Source organism: Doryrhamphus excisus, chromosome 8, assembly GCF_030265055.1.
Source record: "Doryrhamphus excisus isolate RoL2022-K1 chromosome 8, RoL_Dexc_1.0, whole genome shotgun sequence".
Classification (NCBI taxonomy): domain Eukaryota; kingdom Metazoa; phylum Chordata; class Actinopteri; order Syngnathiformes; family Syngnathidae; genus Doryrhamphus; species Doryrhamphus excisus.
Genome location: NC_080473.1, coordinates 15,663,850 through 15,685,018, shown reverse-complemented (window position 1 = coordinate 15,685,018; position 21,169 = coordinate 15,663,850). Strand labels below are relative to the sequence as shown.

Here is a 21,169-nt window from a genome sequence, read left to right as displayed (position 1 = left end):
TTTAGGGCGTCAATTTTTGACAAAAAACGTTAGAGTTAGGGTTTTTTTCAGTTTTTTTAGGGTTAGCGTTAGAGTTAGGGGGTTAGGGTTTTTTTCATTTTTTTTTAGGGTTAGGGTTTTTTTCATTTTTTTTCAACTTGCTTCAAATGCACTTTTCGGGTAAAAAAAAAAAGACAGGGGAAACCTCAGACACACTCAACAGGGGCCCCAGGAGCACCCAAAAATGGCATAAAATGCTAAAATTTTAGGGCGTCAATTTTTGACAAAATGTTAGGGTTAGGGTTTTTTCAGTTTTTTAGGGTTAGGGTTAGGGGGTTATGGTTACAGTTAGGGGGTTAGGGTTAGGGCTCGGGTTAGGGTTAGGGTTAGGGTTAGGTTTAGGGTTAGGGTTAGGGTTAGGTTTAGGGTTAGGGTTAGGGTTAGGGTTAGGGTTAGGTTTAGGGTTAGGGTTAGGACTGGAAATGATGAAGACCAAAAATAACCAATAAGACGAGGTAGGAGCAAATAAGAGCTGCTTTTTCTTTTGCTCCTTTTTAGAGAATTTGAATCATAATGTGACTTGTACTTTAAGTAAGTGCAGTTTGTAGAAAAACACCAAAATGAAGATAGAATGACTTTCTTCCAACAAAAAGGAGGGTCAAGAAAAAAGCAGCAACATCCAAACTGAATTGTTGTGTGACGAGACTGGATAACTAATTTTGAGGTGATAGAAAAATCTGAGGTTTTTGGATTTGTATTATTTTTTTGAGAAAATGACGCGGGCATATGCTGTGAATTTCAACAATGACTTTGAAATGATTAGGAGCACACTAAAATGTTGACTCGCACTTTGTGAAATCCTGATCTAGAGCATTCCAATTAACTTAACGTTGAACTTTTAACACAAGACTTTTTGTCAGGATGTAAAAAAAAATGCTAAAAACGTCACTTCAGTACTTAACTATACTTAGTACTTTGAGTACTGCGTTTTTTAAAGACGTAAGACAGCGATAGGTGTAGTCCCAGGTGATCTTCGGGATATATATATATATATATATATATATATATATATATATATATATATATATATATATATATATATATATATATATATATATACATGTGTGTGTTCTGTAGGAGGTCCGGCCAGGCTGCATCACTGCTGACACACTGCTGCTGCTAAATCCAGCTTAGTGTGTCTAAAACAGGCCTTCCAAATCTGCCACAGGGCCCCTAATGCTGGGACCGCTGTCACCCTCAATCACTCACACACACCTAATCCCCACGCCGTGACCCAAGACACACACACACACACACACACCCTGGCTGCTCCATGCTCGGGACCTATTCAGCGTGGTAGGCAGACTCAGTACCAGGCCACACCAGCCACAGGGTCAAGTTTTCATACTGGGGGTGGAAGGATGGAGGATGGAGGGCTGGGACTTGGAGGAGTTTGAGCTGAGGGGGTAGACTGGAGATGTGAACTGAGGGCATGGGGGGCATGGAGTAACCAAAAATATGCATATGTTGTATTACATTCTCCATAGGTGAATGGTCATTCCAGGGTGTACCCCACCTGAAGTCAACCGGGATAGGCTCCAGCTCAGGGGACCCCTGATGAATGTGTAGTGGGTTTTGTCGTTTCGGCACCTGAAAAAAGAAGAACTTGCAATAACCGCGGACCTGAAAAGTATGAAAATGATGTGGATTCTTCCCTGGCTTCCTGCTGTACTACTTTGCTGTACTACTTTGCTGTACTACTCTACACCAATATTGTCCACGGCATCCCGACTGGTACTTAATACTCTTAACTGTCAATCATCTGACCCGTTTCTGTCATTTTATTGAATTCACGATGTACAAACTAATCATTTCCAATGCAAGAGGCATATATATTTTTACAACAATAATTACAGAGTAGCCATATCAAAAAAATGTGTTTATTATTTTTTATTACTAAATCTTAATTTAGTAATTTTTTTCCATGCATAGAAAATCCATACTGCAGTACAATGACTATTTTAAAGTAGATTCAAGTCCAGTTCTATCGGATTGGCCCTAGAAAAATATGCTATAAATATAATACTACAATACTATAAATATATAATGTTATATAAAATATATAATATAGTATATAATATAATAAAATAGTTATCATATAATATATATACATAGTATAGTAGATATATAGTATTTTATATATATATATATATATATATATATATATATATATATATATATATATATATATATATATATATATATATATATATATATATATACTTATATACAGTATATATATGTGTGTGTTTAAAAAAATAATTATTGCAGTTTAGCTTCCATGTTTTGACGACGTGGTCAGTGAACCAAAATATAGAAAAATATATTTTTTGTGTTTTGCCAAGTTATTCTTTAGGGCGCAGCACAAGACACAAGATTGAGATGAAATTCGCAATAAACGAAGATGAAGGACGCAACAGAAATAGCGTATATGCGTGTACACTTTTATTCCATTTATGTTTATATTCCACCTCTGCACCCTGTGACCTCATCACCCTGTAAGCATAAAGTGGATTCAGTCGAGCATTAAGGCAGCAGCCTATTCATGTAACTTAGAGCATCTAGCAGTAGTTGTAGCTTTAAGGAGACTAGCAAGGATTTTTGCTGCTCACCTTTCAGGCTAATTCCACTTTTGGGCCTGATGAGAAGATGCGGCATCCGTCTTCTCCATCCATTCATTTCTTCAAGTGGAATAACTGGAATTAAAATTTATTTTCTTGTTTCATTTTTTTCTTGTAAATTGTAAAGGGGGTGCACGGTGGATGAGTGGTTAGCGTGCAGGCCTCACAGCTAGAAGACCGGAGTTCGATTCCACCCTCGGGCATCTCTGTGTGGAGTTTGCATGTTCTCCGGGTACTCCGGTTTCCTCCCCCATTACAAAAACATGCTAGGTTAATTAGCGAGTACACAACAACGCCATCTATTGACCAGAGCATCTTGAGGAAATGTGCGGCTGTGGACAATAATATGTGGACACCAGCAAGTTATCATCTCACAAGCTCTACAAAATTCCAGTCCCACCATCTCCTCACTGATTGGTTCTGACCAGCTGACCAGAAGTCAGTTCTTGGATCATGAATGCAACACATATTTTTTTAATATTAGTGCATTAACTTGGCTGTATTCATTATTATTATTATTACTGATGAACTTGATACAATGAAAACCTTCCAATACCAGATTGTCCAGATCATAACGCATGATTAATAATCATCTAATCTTTGAAAAATTTTTTTTAACGTTATTAGAGACCTCTAGACATGAACCAACACCCCTACAATCACATTTACTTGCATTACATGATATAGTAAGCATAATAAGGAGTAAACATATGCTATAAATAAGACTCCTAGTTGTGTAAATGTCTTTTGGTGCTCAGGGAGCTGAGTGGGGGGGGGGGGACAGGAAGTGATGTCACAGGGTCATAGTTGATACCGATACCGATATCAGCGGATACAGATATCGTTATGTGTAACATGACATATCTCCTGTGGCGGAATGAAGACATATACAGCATTTTTTTAATATCACTTTTCATGATGAAAATGATGAGATACCGATATCAGCCGATATCATATTTTTATGCTGATATATCAATACCGATAATTATTAGACATCTTTAGTGGGATATTATTGTGCCTGTTTTGAGATAATTCAAACCTGCAATAAAAGCCTGTTGTTTCTACAATAAAGTCTGGTGCTTGTTTGTCTCACTGAACATGGCAGTAACATTACTGTAACATTACTGACATCTAGTGTCCAGTGTGCAATAAATAAATCAAAAAAATCTTTGAATGCATCTTCTGAATGCCTTATACCAGGGGTCTCAAACTCAATTTACTTGGGGGCCACTGGAGCTAGGGTCTGGGTGAGACTGGGCCGCATCAGGTTTTCCAAAAAAAACAAAAAAACGCATTTATTAAAAACAGAAAAATGAATAAACTTTGCTTTGGTTTCGATTTTCTACAAGAAAAGCTCTGATAAAACATTCCACTGTTCTCAAATATCTTATTTTTTATTTTTCTACACAAAATAAGATGAAAAATAAATAAACAAATCAAGAATAAAGAAAATCAATCAATCAGTAATAAATAAATAAATATAATAATAATAATAATAAAAGAGCAAATAATAAAAACTTAAGAAAGCACATATAGTTGGTGGGTAGACAAATGATTTTTTTCATATTAAAATGAACAAAGCATTATTAGAGCCCTGTAGACATGACAAAACACGACTATAGTCACATTTATACTCTTTTTATTTACAACATATTGCGCAACTGCAGGGTCTTGAGACACTTGCTAACTCGCAAACTAGAGAGCTAGCGACCTAAACGGTAGCCTTCAAGTTATTTCCTTTCAACTTAAATAGCCAAAAACTTACCACTTCCACACGGATAGGGAGGATAACTATTAACAGTTATTTAACCTTTAACATGAACATGAATCAAACGTAATAATTTTTTCTGGGTACATGATACCATACAGCATCCATATCAAACTTGCGCGGGCCGCACTAACATTAAACTTTCATATCAAGGCGGGGGCCTCAAACTAGTGTCCTGCGCGCCACATTTGGCCCGCGGGCCGCGTGTTTGAGACCCCAGCCTTATACTGTATTTGTATTTTAGGTCATTTACCCATTTTATTCTTTCATTGTACCCCACCCTGGAAGACACGTAAACATAAATAAGTAAGTTAACATAACCGAGTCTCCATCATGTTTTACAGTAGGTATGGCGTTCATTTCCTTCTGCAAGAGGGTGCTGGTATCGATGGGTGAAACCATGAGAAACAATTTCACCCATCACTTCATTCCAAAAACCACTTTCACTTTGTGGCTGCTTTCAAGTGTTTTTGCTTAGTGGACATGTTTCACTATCTCTTCCTGGTGTTCATTCAGCGTAATGCCATACAGCCAAAAGGTACTTGTGTTCGTTTACTGCCGTGTGTGTATATGTGTGTGTGTATGTGTGTGTATTGTGTGCTGGGGGTGTGGGTGGCAGAGGTGAGGGATAAGAGTGCGGGCATCCCACCCTCGCTGTCCATCTCTGCTGTCAGTGGGTCCCAAAGGAGGAAAGGCAAATGTCGCGCCACAGAGTGGGCTTCTGTCTCAGCAATAAGAAACGCAGAAGAATGAATCTGGATGCTTTTGCGAAGCTCTGTGCGTAAGTTTATTTTCGTGGGAAATACCCGGGTCCACTCACGGGTCCACTCACGGGTCCACTCACGGGTCCACTCACGGCAGGGTGACAATTATTCTAAAATGAACCAATGTCTTCTTTTCCATCCAGGGGCCATGACGTGGAGGTGGTGGAGGTAAAATATGTTTTTGTCATTTGGATGAATTTTGTGTCTGAATATTTTTGTTACATATCCAATACGTGTGTGCATGTTTTTATTATACAATACATGGATTTGGACTTGCACTCCATTGTGTTAATAGTAATAGTTGCCACTAGTTTAGCCCACTGTGCTCCCACTGCCACAGGTGTCATATACATATGTGCACAACTTTCGTAATCCATGTCACGGCCACCTGCAGCCCTTCGACTACACGCTTTCTGTGCAGTACTTGTCATAAGAAAAGGTCTTTTAAATGTGGATATTATGTTTTTTAATGAAATAATGCACCCATAAAGAATGCATGTTCATGATACAAAGAAGCAATCATGCACAAATATGTTGTTGCTTATTCATATTTCCTGTTTCAGATTGATCTTACCCAGCCGCTGGGCCCTCAGGGGCCCTTTGACGTCATCGTTCACAAGCTGTCTGATGTCATCGTGGAGGCGGAGCATGACAGCCAATCACGGCAGCTCCTGGCCAACTTTCAGGTGCCGCTACCTGTCCAACCATATTCACTTTCATAAATGTCATTTGGTAATAATACCTGACAATAATATGTTTCATGTGGTTACAAGCTGGTTTTGGGGTTCAAACACTTTCAGGTAAAAAAAAAATTATAAAGATTGTAAATTTTAGTATGATGGATTATTCAGTGATACAGTCAATTTGCATGACTTCCAACTCGAGCAGGGGTGTCCAAAGTGCAGCCTGTCGGCCATTTTCGGCTCATGTCTTTTTTTTCTCTTTTTATTGGCCAGGGGCATATTGTAAAAAATAATCATTATTAATGGTAAATATTATTATATATTACACTAATGTCCTTTGTCAGCAATGCAGCTGACCTCTGTTAGCCTATATTGACACTGAATTACACTGGATTGGTTCAGCACAGGGGTCTCCAAAGTGTGGCCTGGGGGCCATTTGGAACATCAAATTTAGAAATATAAGTATAATATGACAAAGAAAATGTAAGCAATACAAAAATAATCTTATTTTTAAATATTACAAGAAGAAAGAAATTATTGGATTTAAAAAAAATGAAGTGAATTGAAGAACATTTTTTAATTTTAGCAGAATAAAGTCAAAATAAGTCCAAAAAAATGCAACTTTAAATGAATAAAGTTGTAATATTATGAGGAAATATAATGCCATTTTAATAAAACAGTGAAAATATTAAATTATATATTTTTTAAGTTGATGAATGAAATGAAATGACAAAACAAAACCAAATAAAGTTGTAATTTGGAGAAAATTAGGTTGGGGTAAAGGTTATAATATTATAGAAATATAGTCAAAATATTATGAGAGTAAAGTTATAATATTATGAGATAAAAATGTATGATGAATTATTCAGTCATACAGTCAATTTGCATGACTTCCAACTCGAGCAGGGGTGTCCAAAGTGCAGCCTGTCGGCCATTTTCGGCTCATATCTTGTTTTTTATTGGCCCGGGGCATATTGTAAAAAAATAATTATTAATGGGAAATATTATTATATATTACACTAATGTCCTTTGTCAGCAATGTAGCTGACCTCTGACCTCTATATTTACACTGGATTATACTGGATACACTGGATTGGTTTAGTACAGGGGTCTCCAAAGTGTGGCCTGGGGGTCATTTGGAACATAACATTTTGAAATATAGGTATAATATGACAAAGAATATGTAAAAAAAAAATCTTATTTTAAAAAATGACAAGAAGAAAGAAATTATTGGAATTAAAAAAAAATGAAGTGAATCAAAGAAAAAGTTCACATTTTAGCAGAATAAAGTAAAATAAGTCAAAAAAATTAAGAAAAAATGCAACTTTAAAAGAAAAACTTGTAATTTTATTATGAGGAAATATAATGTAATTTTAATAGCGTAGTGAAAATATTAAATTATATATTTTTTAAGTTGAAATATAATGAAATGACAAAACACAACCAAATAAAGTTGTAATTTGGGGATAATTGGGTTGGGATAAAGGTTATAATATTATAGAAATATTGTCAAAATATTATGAGAGTAAAGTTATAATATTATGAGATAAAAAGTGATGATTATTTCAGAGGAAAGTTCACATTTTTGGAAAAAATACAAAAAAAACAACAGCAAAAATGGGAGGGGGGAGAGAGAAATCATAAATTACTAAAAATAATATCCATTTTTCTTAATATATCTGCACATGTTTTTCATTTTTTAGTATGTGGCCCTCAGGGTAAAAGGTTTGTACACCCCTGACTCAGCATCTTTATGGTGCAAAATGAAAGTTTAAACACCCCCGAACTAGAGAAAGAAAGTGAAAGTGAGATCTTCCCTTGTGTTATGCTCCAGAGCTACATGTCCAGTCATAGCAGTACGGTTCTCCTGGACCCCCTGCCTGCCATGACGTTGCTTCTAGACCGCTTTGCTTCTTACCGGATCATGAGCAAGCTGCACAAGTCCCTCCGAGGTGTCATGTACTACACGAGTAGTAATACTGCTATGTTGTACTGCACAGTAGAATGACAAAAGGCATGTGTTCTACCTGACAGACTGGCGCATTTGCAGTCCTCCGTACCTGGAGGTCCACAGCGCCCGTGACATGCCTTCCATTCAACAGGAAGTGATGACGCACAACCTGAGCTTCCCTCTCAGTCAGTTTACAATTTTTTATTGTTACAATTATTGTCTTTTCTGGTGTGCAGATGTTTAAGATGCACTGATTAAGTTTAGACAGGAAAATAGACCTGTACAACAGACCTGTCAATGTGATGACCTGGCTGAAGTCCAGTGTTAGCATTAGTGCTAGTGCTAGCATTAGCCATTTAGCATCAAACTACCACAATGATGCACGTTAGCACTCAAAGTCATCAAATCTTACCTTTATGCATTCCCACATAGTATCAGCATTTGGGAGCAAGTATAAGGCGAAAGAAAAAGGGGTGGAAATCCATCCAAATCCAACCCTACAGCCCTCTGTGACATACAGATAGCTTTTTATTTGACAGGAGCCAATCATGAATTATGAATTTTAAAAAAAACCTTGTCAAAGCGTTGGAAATACCTCAATATAACAATCTGACTGACGGTGTCTTGCAAAAAAAAAAACCCCACTAAACTCATCACACAGCTACTTAACAGTCAAAACCTAGATAAGAAATATGCAATAGTACAAGTAAAAATATATCTATTTTAACTGCATTTCATCCCAGCAAAGCATTTCATTGCAGTGCTGCCTCCGTCCACCAGAGGGAGCCTGACATCATGACATTGCCGGTTGAAAACGGAGCGCGCTAACTGCTGGGCTAAAATTCCAGAGGTCTCACTCGCTCACATTTTGTATTTGCTAAACATTTGTAGCCGAATTTAAGACCTAATATGCTAATAATAAAGACAAATACTAACACAAAAATATGGTTGAATTGTTAAATAATGGCCCATAGTTCCAAAATCGATATTCTTTTACATAAAATTTGATGTAATTATTGTTGTAATTGTACATGGAATCATTAACCACAAAGAGACTTATTAAGTTTTTATTTCTGTGATTAATTGTGAGTTAACTATGGACAAAAAATGTGATTAATCGCGATCTGCTATTTTTGTCAACTTTTGTCTGCTTTTTTGTCTACAATCTGACTGACGGTGTCTTGCAAAAAAAACACTAAACTCATCACACAGCTACTTAACAGTCAAGACCTAGATAAGAAATATACAATAGTACCGATACAAGTTTAAAAAAATATTTTTTTTTACTTCTTCCCATGATACATTTTATCACAGCAAAGCATTTCATTGCAGTGCTGCCTCTGTCCACCAGAGGGAGCCTGACATCATGACATTGCTGATACAATATAGGCCTCCACCATTTGAGGCAAATAAATGATCATTTTTGTATCCAATGAAATGAAACTGTTTATGTTGGTAACACTACTGATGCTTGTGATGCTACTTTGTGTTTTTTTGTGACATGTAACAACATGATGAACTTTTCTGCTGAGCAGTTTGCAAAACAAGAGTGGCACACGGTTCTCTGTCCCATGAGGTGAATGCATCCATCTTATTTGTTGGGTTTTTTGGTCGTTTCTCCGCCTTTGCTGCAGTGTTTGTTTCCTCTGCATGTGTCGTGCATAGATGTCGCTGATCTTCAGCGCAGCAAGTTTGGTGGAGATCCATCCTCCGTGTGTGCTCCAGAGTTTTGTAAGCCACGGTGCCGTCCTGCACAAGGTGTTTGTGGTCGGAGACAAGCACTTCTGCGTGGAAAGACCTTCACTCAAGAACTTCCCCCCCGGCCCATGTGGTCAGACTGAAAATGACTTTCTCTTTTTGATTCTTGAAGTTCCTTCCAATGTTTGTCTGTTTTGATGTGTTCCTTATGTGTTTTCCGCCTGCAGACAGAAAGACCATCTTCTTCAACAGTCATCAAGTGTCCAAACCAGAGTCAAGCTCTGACCTCACATCTGTGAGTATTTGTTTCTTCCTAATGCTAATGATGCTACTATGTTAATGTTAGCATGCTAACACTTAACACAAAAGCACTAAGTGTATCTATACATTTCTACTTATAAAAACAGCTAAAACACTACTATGCTAATGTTAGCATGCTAACAATGCTCGCATTAGCATGCAACGCCGATCATGGTTGCAGTGTCTGTGTATATTAATACCTCAACAGCAACATTTGACATTTTTTGTTATGCTCATGTCAGCATGCTAGCCATGCTAACTGCTAGTTTATACACAGAATGATAGCCCAATGTACCAGGAATGGTAAATGTCCTGATTAAGTTGGGAATTTTGACTTTGGAATGGTTCAAATCAGTTGAAAAAAGCGACAACTGGAACAATTTTTTACAGTAAAATGGGAATTTTGTGTGAATTTTTTTTTTTAGGGATGTGAAAAATAAGTATAGCCTGAATATGCTGAACGTACAGCTGAATGAAAGGGATTAGATGAGAAGGTTTTGCAGGATAATGCTAATTTATCTGCAATAATGCAAAAATTATCATTTTTTTATCCATCAAAATGTTTTGTTTTTTTTTTATCCATCAAAATTAATTTTCTCCATGTCTCCAAGGGCCCTGCTGGAAAAAAACAACATAGACTAATTACCATCATGACCAGCATACGTTGTGTTTTCGTCCTCCAGACCAGCACAGACCAGCTACCAGCATGAAAACACAACATATGCTGGTCTATGCTGGTAGCTGGTCTGTACTGTTTTTTCCAGCAGGGGGGGCTACCTAAATCATAACTTACACAAGATACAAAATCATTTTTGTCTGTCATTCAATCATTCACTCATTTTCTACCACTTATCCTCACGAAGGGGTGCTGGAGCCTATCCCAGCTGTCTACACCCTGGACTGGTGGCCAGCCAATCCCAGGGCACATATAGACAAACAACCATTCACACTCACATTCATACCTATGGACAATTTGGAGTGGCTAATTAACCTAGCATGTTTTTGGAATGGGGGAGGAAACCGGAATAATGTACACAGAGATGGCCGAGGGTGGAATTGAACTCGGGTCTCCTGCACGCTAACCACTCCGCTAGGTGGATGCTAATTTATATGATGAAGCTAATATACGTGCTAGTGAATAGCATTAGTGATTTTGACCACCTACAAATATGGTAATTAAATTGCAAATGTAGTTGCACAGGCATAATAAAAATAAAATTACACTCAATATGTCCCCCGTGTGTCCTCCAAGCTGGATGAGCAAATGCCGTGCCTCCCTCCTCCCAGCTCGGAGGCCGTCGCCGCCCTGGTCAAGGAACTCCGCATCCAGCTTGGCATGGCCTTGTTTGGCGTGGACGTCATCATCAACATCCACACGCACACGCTCACCGTCATCGACATCAACATCTTCCCAGGTATTGCACCGCCTTACTGGTACCGGTATACTTTATGTTGTACATTTTTTATTATATTACGGTATTTCTATCTCAATATTAATATGACACTGACTTGTGTATTTTTAGGCTATGAGGGCGTGCCCCAGTTCTTCTCCTCTCTGCTAAGCTACATCGAGTCTCTGTTGGAGAAGAAAGATTCTGGTAGCTCTGAAGAGTCCAGTCAGCATTAAGAAGGTCCCTGCAGAACACAACTGTCAGTCAATGTGTTTCATATACCTTTATTGATTGACAGGTAGCATAGAAGACACAAAACACAGTACATTCAGTGACCAGTAATATTACAAATATTTGTTATCATTTATTATATTTTAGTACAGATTTGAAATGTTTTTCTTCTATCTTGCTGGTTTTTAGGATACACTTTGCACTTCAATACAAAACATGTATATTGTTGTAATATTGTGATATGATGAAATATGTCATCTTTGGAATGGATGATACTACGATTATCACTAGCAGCGCACTTTAATGACTTATTAAAATACCTGCTATATATATATATATATATATATATATATATATATATGCTTGCGTTATGATTATGATATATTATTGCATTCTACGTTGTGCTATTGCAGTTTCTCTGTTGGTGACCCTGTTCGTTGTGTGCAATGTAAGCAAAGTCCTCTTGGGGGCGCTGTTGTGTTGTATTTCGTATGACCTTGGCGCAAAGATATTCACATTGTACAATGTCAAGACAGCAAGCACTGCACTGGGATGTGACGCATTGTTGTCAGCGTTTGTGTTACCGTATAAGACAGGAAAATGGCTTTAGTGCGCCCCCCCCCCCCCCCGGGCCTCATCCTTGGCTTGTTATAAGAGTGCAAAGCTGCCTCAACCTGAAGTGACACTTTGAAACCTCGTAAGCTCCGAGTCCATCGGTTCTACACGCCATTTGTGTCACCCTCGAATGTCGTCAACAGTCTGATTTTAACAGTGCAGGAGCCGAATGAAGCACATTCCTCGTCTCTAATGATGACATGATAGAAATCTGAGTGATACATAACAGTCATTATAGTTCACGTGTAGCTATCGGTTATTGCACATCATAGATATTGACACGGGGAATCAGAGACATGACATACAAATTGAAAGAAAAGTGCTGAATGCTTTGCATCTGTGGCAGTTAGCACTTAATTCACCTGTCAATCATACAACCCCCGAGAATGAAGTAAAATCAGAATCTAGAAAACACTTTCCATTCCAATTTGACATTAGGTAGAAAACACAGAGTGATGTCGATGGGTTAAAACCAGAATGCAATAATGGGTTTTGTCAGTCTACTACCCTGTGTGTGTGTGTGTGTGTGTGTGTGTGTGTGTGTGTGTGTGTGGGAGTGTGTGTGTGTGGGTGTGGGTGTGTGTGGGTGCGTTTCATCCTCTGCGTAGCTCCCTCAGCTCTGCAGCAACTTCACGTAACTGTGCTTCGATTTCCAGCAGCTCCTGCAGATGTAAACAGGACAAGCAGTTTAAGACCCATTGAGATTGCAGTGTCTCCAAGTACAGTACACTTATAAATAAAATATAAATAGTTAAAAAAAATACTTATAGATAGATAAATCCAACATAATGCACTCACACGTGTCAATAAGAACGCCATCTTTTAAAGCCTTCACATACCAAACACATATGATTATTAGTTTTGGTTTCATCTTGAAGTACTCTCAATTTCTGATGGACTAGGAGACTAGAATATACCTGTTAAGTTTGGCTATTTCTCGTCTTCATTAGTGTCCTGTGAGCAGGAGCCTACCCCAGCAGGGTGGAGCATTGACATATCTGTCATAAACAGTACAGCTCTTATAGTACTTAGTATTTTGAGTATTAAATGCAGTACGAATGCATTCCGACATCTAAACATTCCGATAAGACATTCAGGCTAACAATTTCCACATTCCAAATTTTTCCTGGAATTCAATGGTTCAGAGTCACGCTGCATTTTGAGTACTATAATTGAGTACATGTTGGCAGGTCTGCCCGCCCGTCCCGATATTTACGAAGCATTGCTGAAATTCCACATTTTCATTACACCAATACCCTTTCAACTTGAAAATTCATTTGACTAGTTACTGGGGAACTTAGGCATAGACATTTAGAGTAGTTATGGAGGATCTAATGAAGAACTAATGACTAAGGTACATATATTTAGAGTAGTTACCGAATAACGTATAAAGAACTAATGAGGAACGAGCGAGTAGAGTAGTCACAGAGGAACTAATGAACGTACATTTAGAGTAGTTACTGGGGAACTAATGTTGAACTAATGAGTAGAATAGCTACTGAGGAACTAAGGTACATACATTTAGAGTATAGTTATTGAGGAACTAATGAGTAGAGTAGTTACTGAGGAATTAAAGCACATACATCTACAGTAGTTATTGAAGAAGGAATGAAGAACTAATGACTAAGGCACATACTGAGGAACTAATGAGTAGAGTAGTTACTGGGGAACCTGGGCACATACATTTAGAGTAGTTATTGGGGAGCTAATGGCTAAGGCACATAGTACATTTAGAGTAGTAACTGAGGAACTAATGAAGAACTAATGAGGTACTAATGAGTAAAGTAGTTACTGAGGAACATACATTTAGAGTGGTTATTGAGGAACTAATGACTAAGGCCCATAGTGCATTTAGAGTAGTAACCAAGGAACTAATGAAGACGTAATGAGGAACTAATGAGTAGAGTAGTTACTGAGGAAGTAGGGAACATACATTTAGAGTGGTTATTGAGGAACTAATGACTAAGGCCCATAGTGCATTTAGAGTAGTAACCGAGGAACTAATGAAGAACTAATGAGGTACTAATGAGTAGAGCAGTTACTGAGGAACTAAGGAACATACATTTAGAGTGGTTATTGAGGAACTAATGACTAAGGCACATAGTACATTTAGAGTAGTAACTGAGGAACTAATGAAGACGTAACGAGGAACTAATGAGTAGAGTAGTTACTGAGGAAGTAAGGAACATACATTTAGAGTAGTTATTGAGCAACTAATGACTAAGGCCCATAGTGCATTTAGAGTAGTAACCGAGGAACTAATGAAGAACTAATGAGGTACCAATGAGTAGAGTAGTTACTGAGGAACTAAGGAACACATGTTTAGAGTGGTTATTGAGGAACTCATGTCTAAGGCAGATAGTACATTTAGAGTAGTAACTGAGGAACTAATGAACAGCTAATGAGGTACTAATGAGTGGAGTAGTTACTGGGGAACATACATTTAGAGTAGTTATTGAGGAACTAATGACAAAGGCATACCTATAGTGCATTTAGAGTAGTAACCGAGGAACTAATGAAGAACTAATGAGGTACTAATGAGTAGAGTAGTGACTGAGGAACATATGTTTAGAGTGGTTATTGAGGAACTAATGACTAATGCCCATAGTGCATTTAGAGTAGTAACCGAGGAACTAATGAAGAACTAATGAGGTACTAATGAGTAAAGTAGTTACTGAGGAACATACGTTTAGAGTGGTTATTGAGGAACTAATGACTAAGGCACATAGTACATTTAGAGTAGTGACTGAGGAACTAATGAAGAACTAATGAGGAACGAGTAGTGAGTAGAGTAGTGACTGAGGAACATACGTACATTTAGAGTGGTTATTGAGGAACTAATGAAGAACTAATGGTAATGGTTTCATTTTATTTGACCATGCATCAGGTTACAATGGAGTGGTGGTTAGGTACTTCCTTCCTCATTAGCTATACTACAATTGTGTGTACCGCAACGCAGTATTACCGTGTATTTTATATTATCCTAAGACTGCGTCCTGAAGGTGATAAGACAACATGGACATACCTCCCCTTGATCATCGTCCAAGTCTTCTTCATCATCATCGTCATCCTCCTCCCGGTGGTCTTCATCTTCTCTGATGTACTCATCCTCGTCATCCTCTTCCTCCTGGTTCCGATTCTCCTCCTCTTCATCCTTTAATCTTTCCCGCTCAAACTGGCGAGTGGCCTCATCGCTGGCTTTCTCCATCACCCTCTTCTGCTGTGGATCCTTCACTTCCACGACTTGCTGGTTGCTTTTCACTTCGTTCTCTGGAAGCTCCTTAGCTCCTTCATCCTTCACGTCCTGCTCAGCATCATCTCTCTTCTCCGCTTGCGCCTCCTCTTGCACTCGCTCCATCTTCTTGACCAGTTCATCCAGCTCTTCCTGCTTCTCCTTCCGTTCCTTCTCCTCTTCTGGCTTGTTCTTCGACTTCAACTCCTTCAGCTCTTTCTCCACCTTCTCTTTCTCAACACTCAGCTCCACCTCGTTCCTCCTCTGGTCCATCTGCTCCTGAACTTGCTCTTTGTCTCCTGCCATCTCTTGCTTCCTGTCTTCCTGCTTTGGACCACTTTCAGAGCCTTTGTGGCTCCCCAGTTCCTTCATCTCATAACGCTTCTTCTTCAACTCCCTCAGCAGCTCTTTCAGCTCCTCGTCATTTCTCTCCTCCTTGTCCTTCTTGCTGATTTCTTCATCCAGAAGCTCCTCAAGCTCCTTCGCTCTCTCTTCTTCATCGTGAATCCCTGTATCGTCAATCCTTGGCTCCTCCATTTCCCGATTCTTGGCCTCGTCTTCCTCGGTTGTTTTGGCTCCATCGTTTTCCTCGTCCATCTGTTCCACGTCTCTATCTTCATCAAGCAGAGTGGACTCGTACCTCTCCCTCGCTTCATCTCTCTCTGGAAGCCAAAAGGTCAGTGCCAACGTGCAGCCAAATAACATGACATCATATTTCTGTTTAATTAATAAAGTTATGTAAATGAGTTCATACCTTCATCAGCGAGCCTTTGCAGCTCCCTCAGGAGACCCTGGTGTCTTTGTACTTCATCAAGTTCAGCTGCAGAAGAAAACAGGGGAACATCTCATGATAAATACCAGGGGTCTCAAACTCAATTTACTTGGGGGCCACTGGAGCTCGGGTCTGGGTGAGACTGGGCCGCATCAGGTTTTCCAAAAAAAACAAAAAAAACGCATTTATTAAAAACAGAAAAATAAAAAAAACTTTGCTTTGGTTCCAATTTTCTACAATAAAAGCTCTGATAAAACATTCCACTGTTCTCAAATATCTTAATTTTTTTTTTCTACACAAAATAAGATGAAAAATAAATAAACAAATCAACAATAAAGAAAATCAATCAATCAGTAATAAATAAATAAATAAAATAATAATAAAAAAACGGCAAATAATAAAAACTTAAGAAAGCACATATAGTTGGTGGGTAGACAAATGATTTTTTTCAGATTAAAATGAACAAAGCATTATTAGAGCCCTGTAGACATGACAAAACACGACTATAGTCACATTTATACTCTTTTTATTTACAACATATTGCGCAACTGCAGGGTCTTGAGACACATGCTAACTCGCAAACTAGAGAGCTAGCGACCTAAACGGTAGCCTTCAAGTTATTTCCTTTCAACTTAAATAGCCAAAAACTTACCACTTCCACACGGATAGGGAGGATAACTATTAACAGTTATTTAACCTTTAACATGAACATTAATCAAATGTAATAATTTTTTCTGGGTACATGATACCATACAGCATCCATATCAAACTTGCGCGGGCCGCACTAACATTAAACTTTCATATCAAGGCCGGGGCCTCAAACTAGTGTCCTAATAATAAGCTAACTTTCAGGTTCCACTGAACGTGAATCTCAAAACTGAAGTAAATGTGTGCATAAATGTATCCTCCTAATCTAATCTACAGGAGCTAACTCTATGGGTGAATAGTTAATGGAGACATCACCTGCTAGCTGAGGGCCACACCCATGTTGCGACCCTTCTCCATTCAGCGTCTCCTGAATAATACATTCCACCTGGACACAGGAACAGGAACAGGAACGTTATTGCTGGAAATATGTGCCGGAATATACATCATAATAAGGGAGATGATTTCTGACCTTTGCATCATTAAGAGGCGACTTTGCAGGCCGACATCCCACTGGAACGCACAAGAAGACAATTAGAAGCACCACAGTTTTCATTTCTGCTACGGCACAGAAGGAACCTCCGGCATGGAACGAAGAGAACGTTCCTCGTGCGAGAGGCAGGACTTGTTTTTAGGTAAGCGTTTTGTTACCTTGGTGAAGTGACACAGCAAAGAGGCTTATGTGCTGTATCTTTCTCTCCCACACACACACACACACACCCACACACACTTTTCCCAGGGGCGTAAGCTCACGGGTAGGTTCCACCTGGGGCTAAATCGGTCTCAAATCCCTTACTGCTATTATAACATTAAAGGCACCCTAAGAGGTGCAGCACTTTACTGCAAACGCAATGTGTGTTTATCCATGTTGGATGTGGCGTTCTCATTTCCAGGTGAATAATATAAAACATAAAATCCACACGCTATCAGTGATGGGAAACTCAATACCTTTTACTGGTTCCAGTTCTGATGAGCCGTTCACTGGAGTGAATCGGTACACCCGGGACAGTAAGAACGCGTGTAAACTCACAGATGCTCAAAAAGGTGTGAATCGGGTTCAACCTCGGTCTCTTCAAGCAAAAATTACTCTTCAATAAAAATCACAATATTTCTGTTTTTGTTATATTGACCAAAAAAAAACCCTAAATACTCTAAAGTTCACATTGTGTGTCAATGCAGACGTCAGCTCATTTGCACATTATATATATATATATATTTGCATATATTTGCAACAAAACCATGTAACCAAGGCAACCAATCGTCCTCTACAATGTAGACCAGGGGTCTCAAACACGCGGCCGGCAGGCCAAATGTGGCCCGCAGGACACTAGTTTGAGGCCCCCGCCTTGATATGAAAGTTTAATCTTAGTGCGGCTCGCGCAAGTTTGATATGGATGCTGTATGGTATCATGTACCCAGAAAAAATTATTACGTTTGATTCATGTTCATGTTAAAGGTTAAATAACTGTTAATAGTTATCCTCCCTATCCGTGTGGAAGTGGTAAGTTTTTGGCTATTTAAGTTTAAAGGAAATAACTTGAAGGCTACCGTTTAGGTCGCTAGCTCTCTAGTTTGCGAGTTAGCATGTGTCTCAAGACCCTGCAGTTGCGCAATATGTTGTAAATAAAAAGAGTATAAATGTGACTATAGTCGTGTTTTGTCATGTCTACAGGGCTCTAATAATGCTTTGTTCATTTTAATCTGAAAAAAATCATTTGTCTACCCACCAACTATATGTGGTTTCTTAAGTTTTTATTATTTGCCCTTTTATTATTATTATTATATTTATTCATTACTGATTGATTTTCTTTATTCTTGATTCGTTTATTTATTTTTCATCTTATTTTGTGTAGAAAAATAAAAATGAAGATATTTGAGAACAGTGGAATGTTTTATCAGAGCTTTTATTGTAGAAAATCAGAACTAAAGCACTGAAAAAGTTTGTATATTTTTCTGTTTTTAATAAATGCGTTTTTTGTTTTGTTTGAAAAACCCGATGCCGCCCAGCCTCACCCAGACCCTAGCTCCAGTGGCCCCCAGGTAAATTGAGTTTGAGACCCCTGATGTAGACCCTTCGTTATTTATTATTATTTATTCGTCTAATTTCTATATTTTGTACTGTCATACTGTCTTGCACTGAAAATGGAGCTGCTGCAATTTCATTATACTATGAAATATGTAAAATGACAATAAAAGGCATTCTGATTCTGATTGTGATTCTGATATACACTTCCTTGATGAAATCCATCATTAGACTCATTATTTACTTATTATTTACACATTATTTTGTTTGCGCAATTAGACAGGCTCTCCTATTGTGGAGGTCCGTAGTGTACTGAGAATCTCTGTGGACGGTTAAGTCTCAGATTTTATTGATCCACAAGGGTTACATGAGCTGAGACTAAAAATAAGCGTGCCTGTTATGTTTCCCCTCCCAAGTAGAACACAAAATGGTGAAATAAAGCTTGCTAAGGGGGGAAACTAACCTAAACTGCATGGAAATAAAAACTGGGTTTTGGCTTCTAAAAGGCGGCAGGGGGATATTAATTCTTCCTGCCAACCACTAAGTCTATCAATATGAAAAAACAGTTAAAGAAAAGAGTGGAAATGAGTGGACCAGGAAAAGGCCAAAACACAAAATCCTATACAACACAGTTTATTCTCATTAAAGACCAAGAGAGTCAACTGATGGCGTTGATTCTCACGCACTCACGCACAAAAAAGAAAAAAAAGTTTAAAAAAAAAAGCAGCAAATGCTCCAGCAAATACCCTCCCTAACGAACAAGGGAATTCTTGTGGGAAAAAAAAAACGAAACTCATAACAGAGCCTCTCGTTCTTATTTCACTGAAAACTTGCGTATATCACCTCGTACTTTAGTACGTGACAAAAAAATAAATTAAAATACTCGAAAAATTAAATAACTTAGGAAAGCAGGAAGTGAACAAATGTAACAGTTACTGATTGGTACCCATTATAACATTGGATGCTCATATCACCTCCTACTTTGGTACATGACAAAAAAAATGTAACTATATTAGGAAAGCAGAAAGTAAACAACTTTTTTTTAAGTTAAAAAAAATTAAACTATATTAGGAAAGCAGGAAGTGAACAATTTTTTTTTTCAGTAAAAAAGTCAAATGTTTTTTTACTATATTAGGAAAGCAGGAAGTGAGAAAAATATATATATATATATTTTAAAAATAAAAAAAATAAAAAATAAATAAATTAAGTTACGTTTATAGCTGGAACGTTTATCCATTGTTTACACTCGGGAGCAGCTGTTAGCTTTGAGCACCCCTTCGTTACTTGAGCAATTGGAGATCCCTGTGGAGATATGGAGGAGGAGAGGCTGCTTGGTGGGATATTGAGCGTATTCTATATTTATTTAAAGATTATATACTATTTTATTTCAATGGCTATTGCCCTGTAAGATTATTTACATTAAAAAAACTATGCTTATGTATGTTTAAAAGATATCAGGATATGTATAGTGTTGCAGACCATGCAGGTTGTGGTATTGCCAAGATCTGTGTGAATGTTTTGGACCGGTCTTACACAGTCCAAAGTACAAATAAAAGGGCTCTCAAGTACATTTTGATCCAATAATTCCTCACATACACACAATAGTATTAAACACCTCCAGCATTTGATTCCAGGATGTGGTAGAAGTGAGGAACATCTACCTGGCTGCTAACAAGGTTCCCCTGTGTGGAGCAGGCATGTCAGCTTGTTCTCACAGTGGGATTATCCCCCTCACAGTATGCTTGCACATATTGGATCACTTGGACCAAGAGACCGGAAGCAGCAGCGTGCACGCCCCTCTTTAAGCTTTATGCTTTTATTTGTTCCCATTTAAGATGCAATATCTGATATTAAAAGTTTATATTTGGATTACACTGCAGTATTTGGCATCGACTTGTAAACATTATGAATATTAAAAAAGCATGTATGTTATGAAAATACACAAACGAGTAATAAAAATATCGATCTCATCATGCCTGTATCGATTCCATACCGATTCTAAAATTGGTATCAATATTGGATTACCCGCCCACTACAATACACGACATTAGCTACAAGGTTAGCAGCTAGCTAACTGAATAACGATGCTTTTGTGGATGTAATCTAATAATTGCCATCACGTGCCGAGTTAGCGTTATTATCATATACCTTATCGAAATATCTCGGTGTATTGTATATGAATGTATAGAACTATGACCGACACTTACCTCCCACGGCTGCTAAGAGAAAAACTGCGGTTCTGAGAATCCCCATATGATCCATAAAAGAGGTTCCTGAGGAGATATCCTTCAAACCGCGGGTGGATGCTCTATTCACACGCACGCGCACACACACACACACATGCACAGTGGTTGCGCAGAACCCAAGCCAGAGACGTGTGTGTGTGTGTGTGTGTGTGTGTGTGCTAGGTCAAATGACGTAGCCCAGCTCAAATCC

At 38.2% G+C, this 21,169-nt stretch overlaps 2 protein-coding genes across 2 annotated transcripts; one reads left to right on the top strand and one right to left on the bottom strand.

The window, feature by feature from the left end:
- Window positions 1–4,753: 4,753 nt before the first annotated feature.
- Window positions 4,754–11,752, top strand: LOC131134212 (inositol-tetrakisphosphate 1-kinase-like). Its single transcript, XM_058079228.1, has 9 exons — window positions 4,754–5,360; window positions 5,756–5,878; window positions 7,710–7,827; window positions 7,910–8,011; window positions 9,362–9,402; window positions 9,492–9,657; window positions 9,752–9,819; window positions 11,077–11,239; window positions 11,348–11,752. The coding sequence occupies exons 1-9, from the start codon at window positions 5,316–5,318 to the stop codon at window positions 11,449–11,451; spliced, it is 930 nt and encodes a 309-aa protein (XP_057935211.1). The 5' UTR covers window positions 4,754–5,315; the 3' UTR covers window positions 11,452–11,752.
- On the bottom strand, window positions 11,491–21,115 carry LOC131134211 (DNA ligase 1). Its single transcript, XM_058079227.1, has 6 exons — window positions 20,941–21,115; window positions 17,183–17,223; window positions 17,029–17,098; window positions 16,048–16,113; window positions 15,087–15,955; window positions 11,491–12,723 (listed from the first exon to the last, which is right to left on the bottom strand). Exons 1-6 carry the CDS (start codon window positions 20,993–20,995, stop codon window positions 12,655–12,657), a joined length of 1,170 nt encoding a protein of 389 aa, XP_057935210.1. The 5' UTR covers window positions 20,996–21,115; the 3' UTR covers window positions 11,491–12,654.
- Window positions 21,116–21,169: the final 54 nt, after the last annotated feature.

Bases quoted from the DNA above. Each gene is read 5' to 3' on its own strand.
- LOC131134212 (XM_058079228.1), top strand. From the start codon at position 5,316: ATGTCTTCTTTTCCATCCAGGGGCCATGACGTGGAGGTGGTGGAG. The intron at 5,879-7,709 runs GTGCCGCTACCT...GTTATGCTCCAG, and splicing joins AGCTCCTGGCCAACTTTCAG to AGCTACATGTCCAGTCATAG. The intron at 11,240-11,347 runs GTATTGCACCGC...GTGTATTTTTAG, and splicing joins CGACATCAACATCTTCCCAG to GCTATGAGGGCGTGCCCCAG.
- LOC131134211 (XM_058079227.1), bottom strand. From the start codon at position 20,995: ATGGATCATATGGGGATTCTCAGAACCGCAGTTTTTCTCTTAGCAGCC. The intron at 17,224-20,940 runs GTAAGTGTCGGT...TGTGCGTTCCAG, and splicing joins TCTCTTAGCAGCCGTGGGAG to TGGGATGTCGGCCTGCAAAG. The intron at 17,099-17,182 runs GTCAGAAATCAT...TCCTGTGTCCAG, and splicing joins CGCCTCTTAATGATGCAAAG to GTGGAATGTATTATTCAGGA.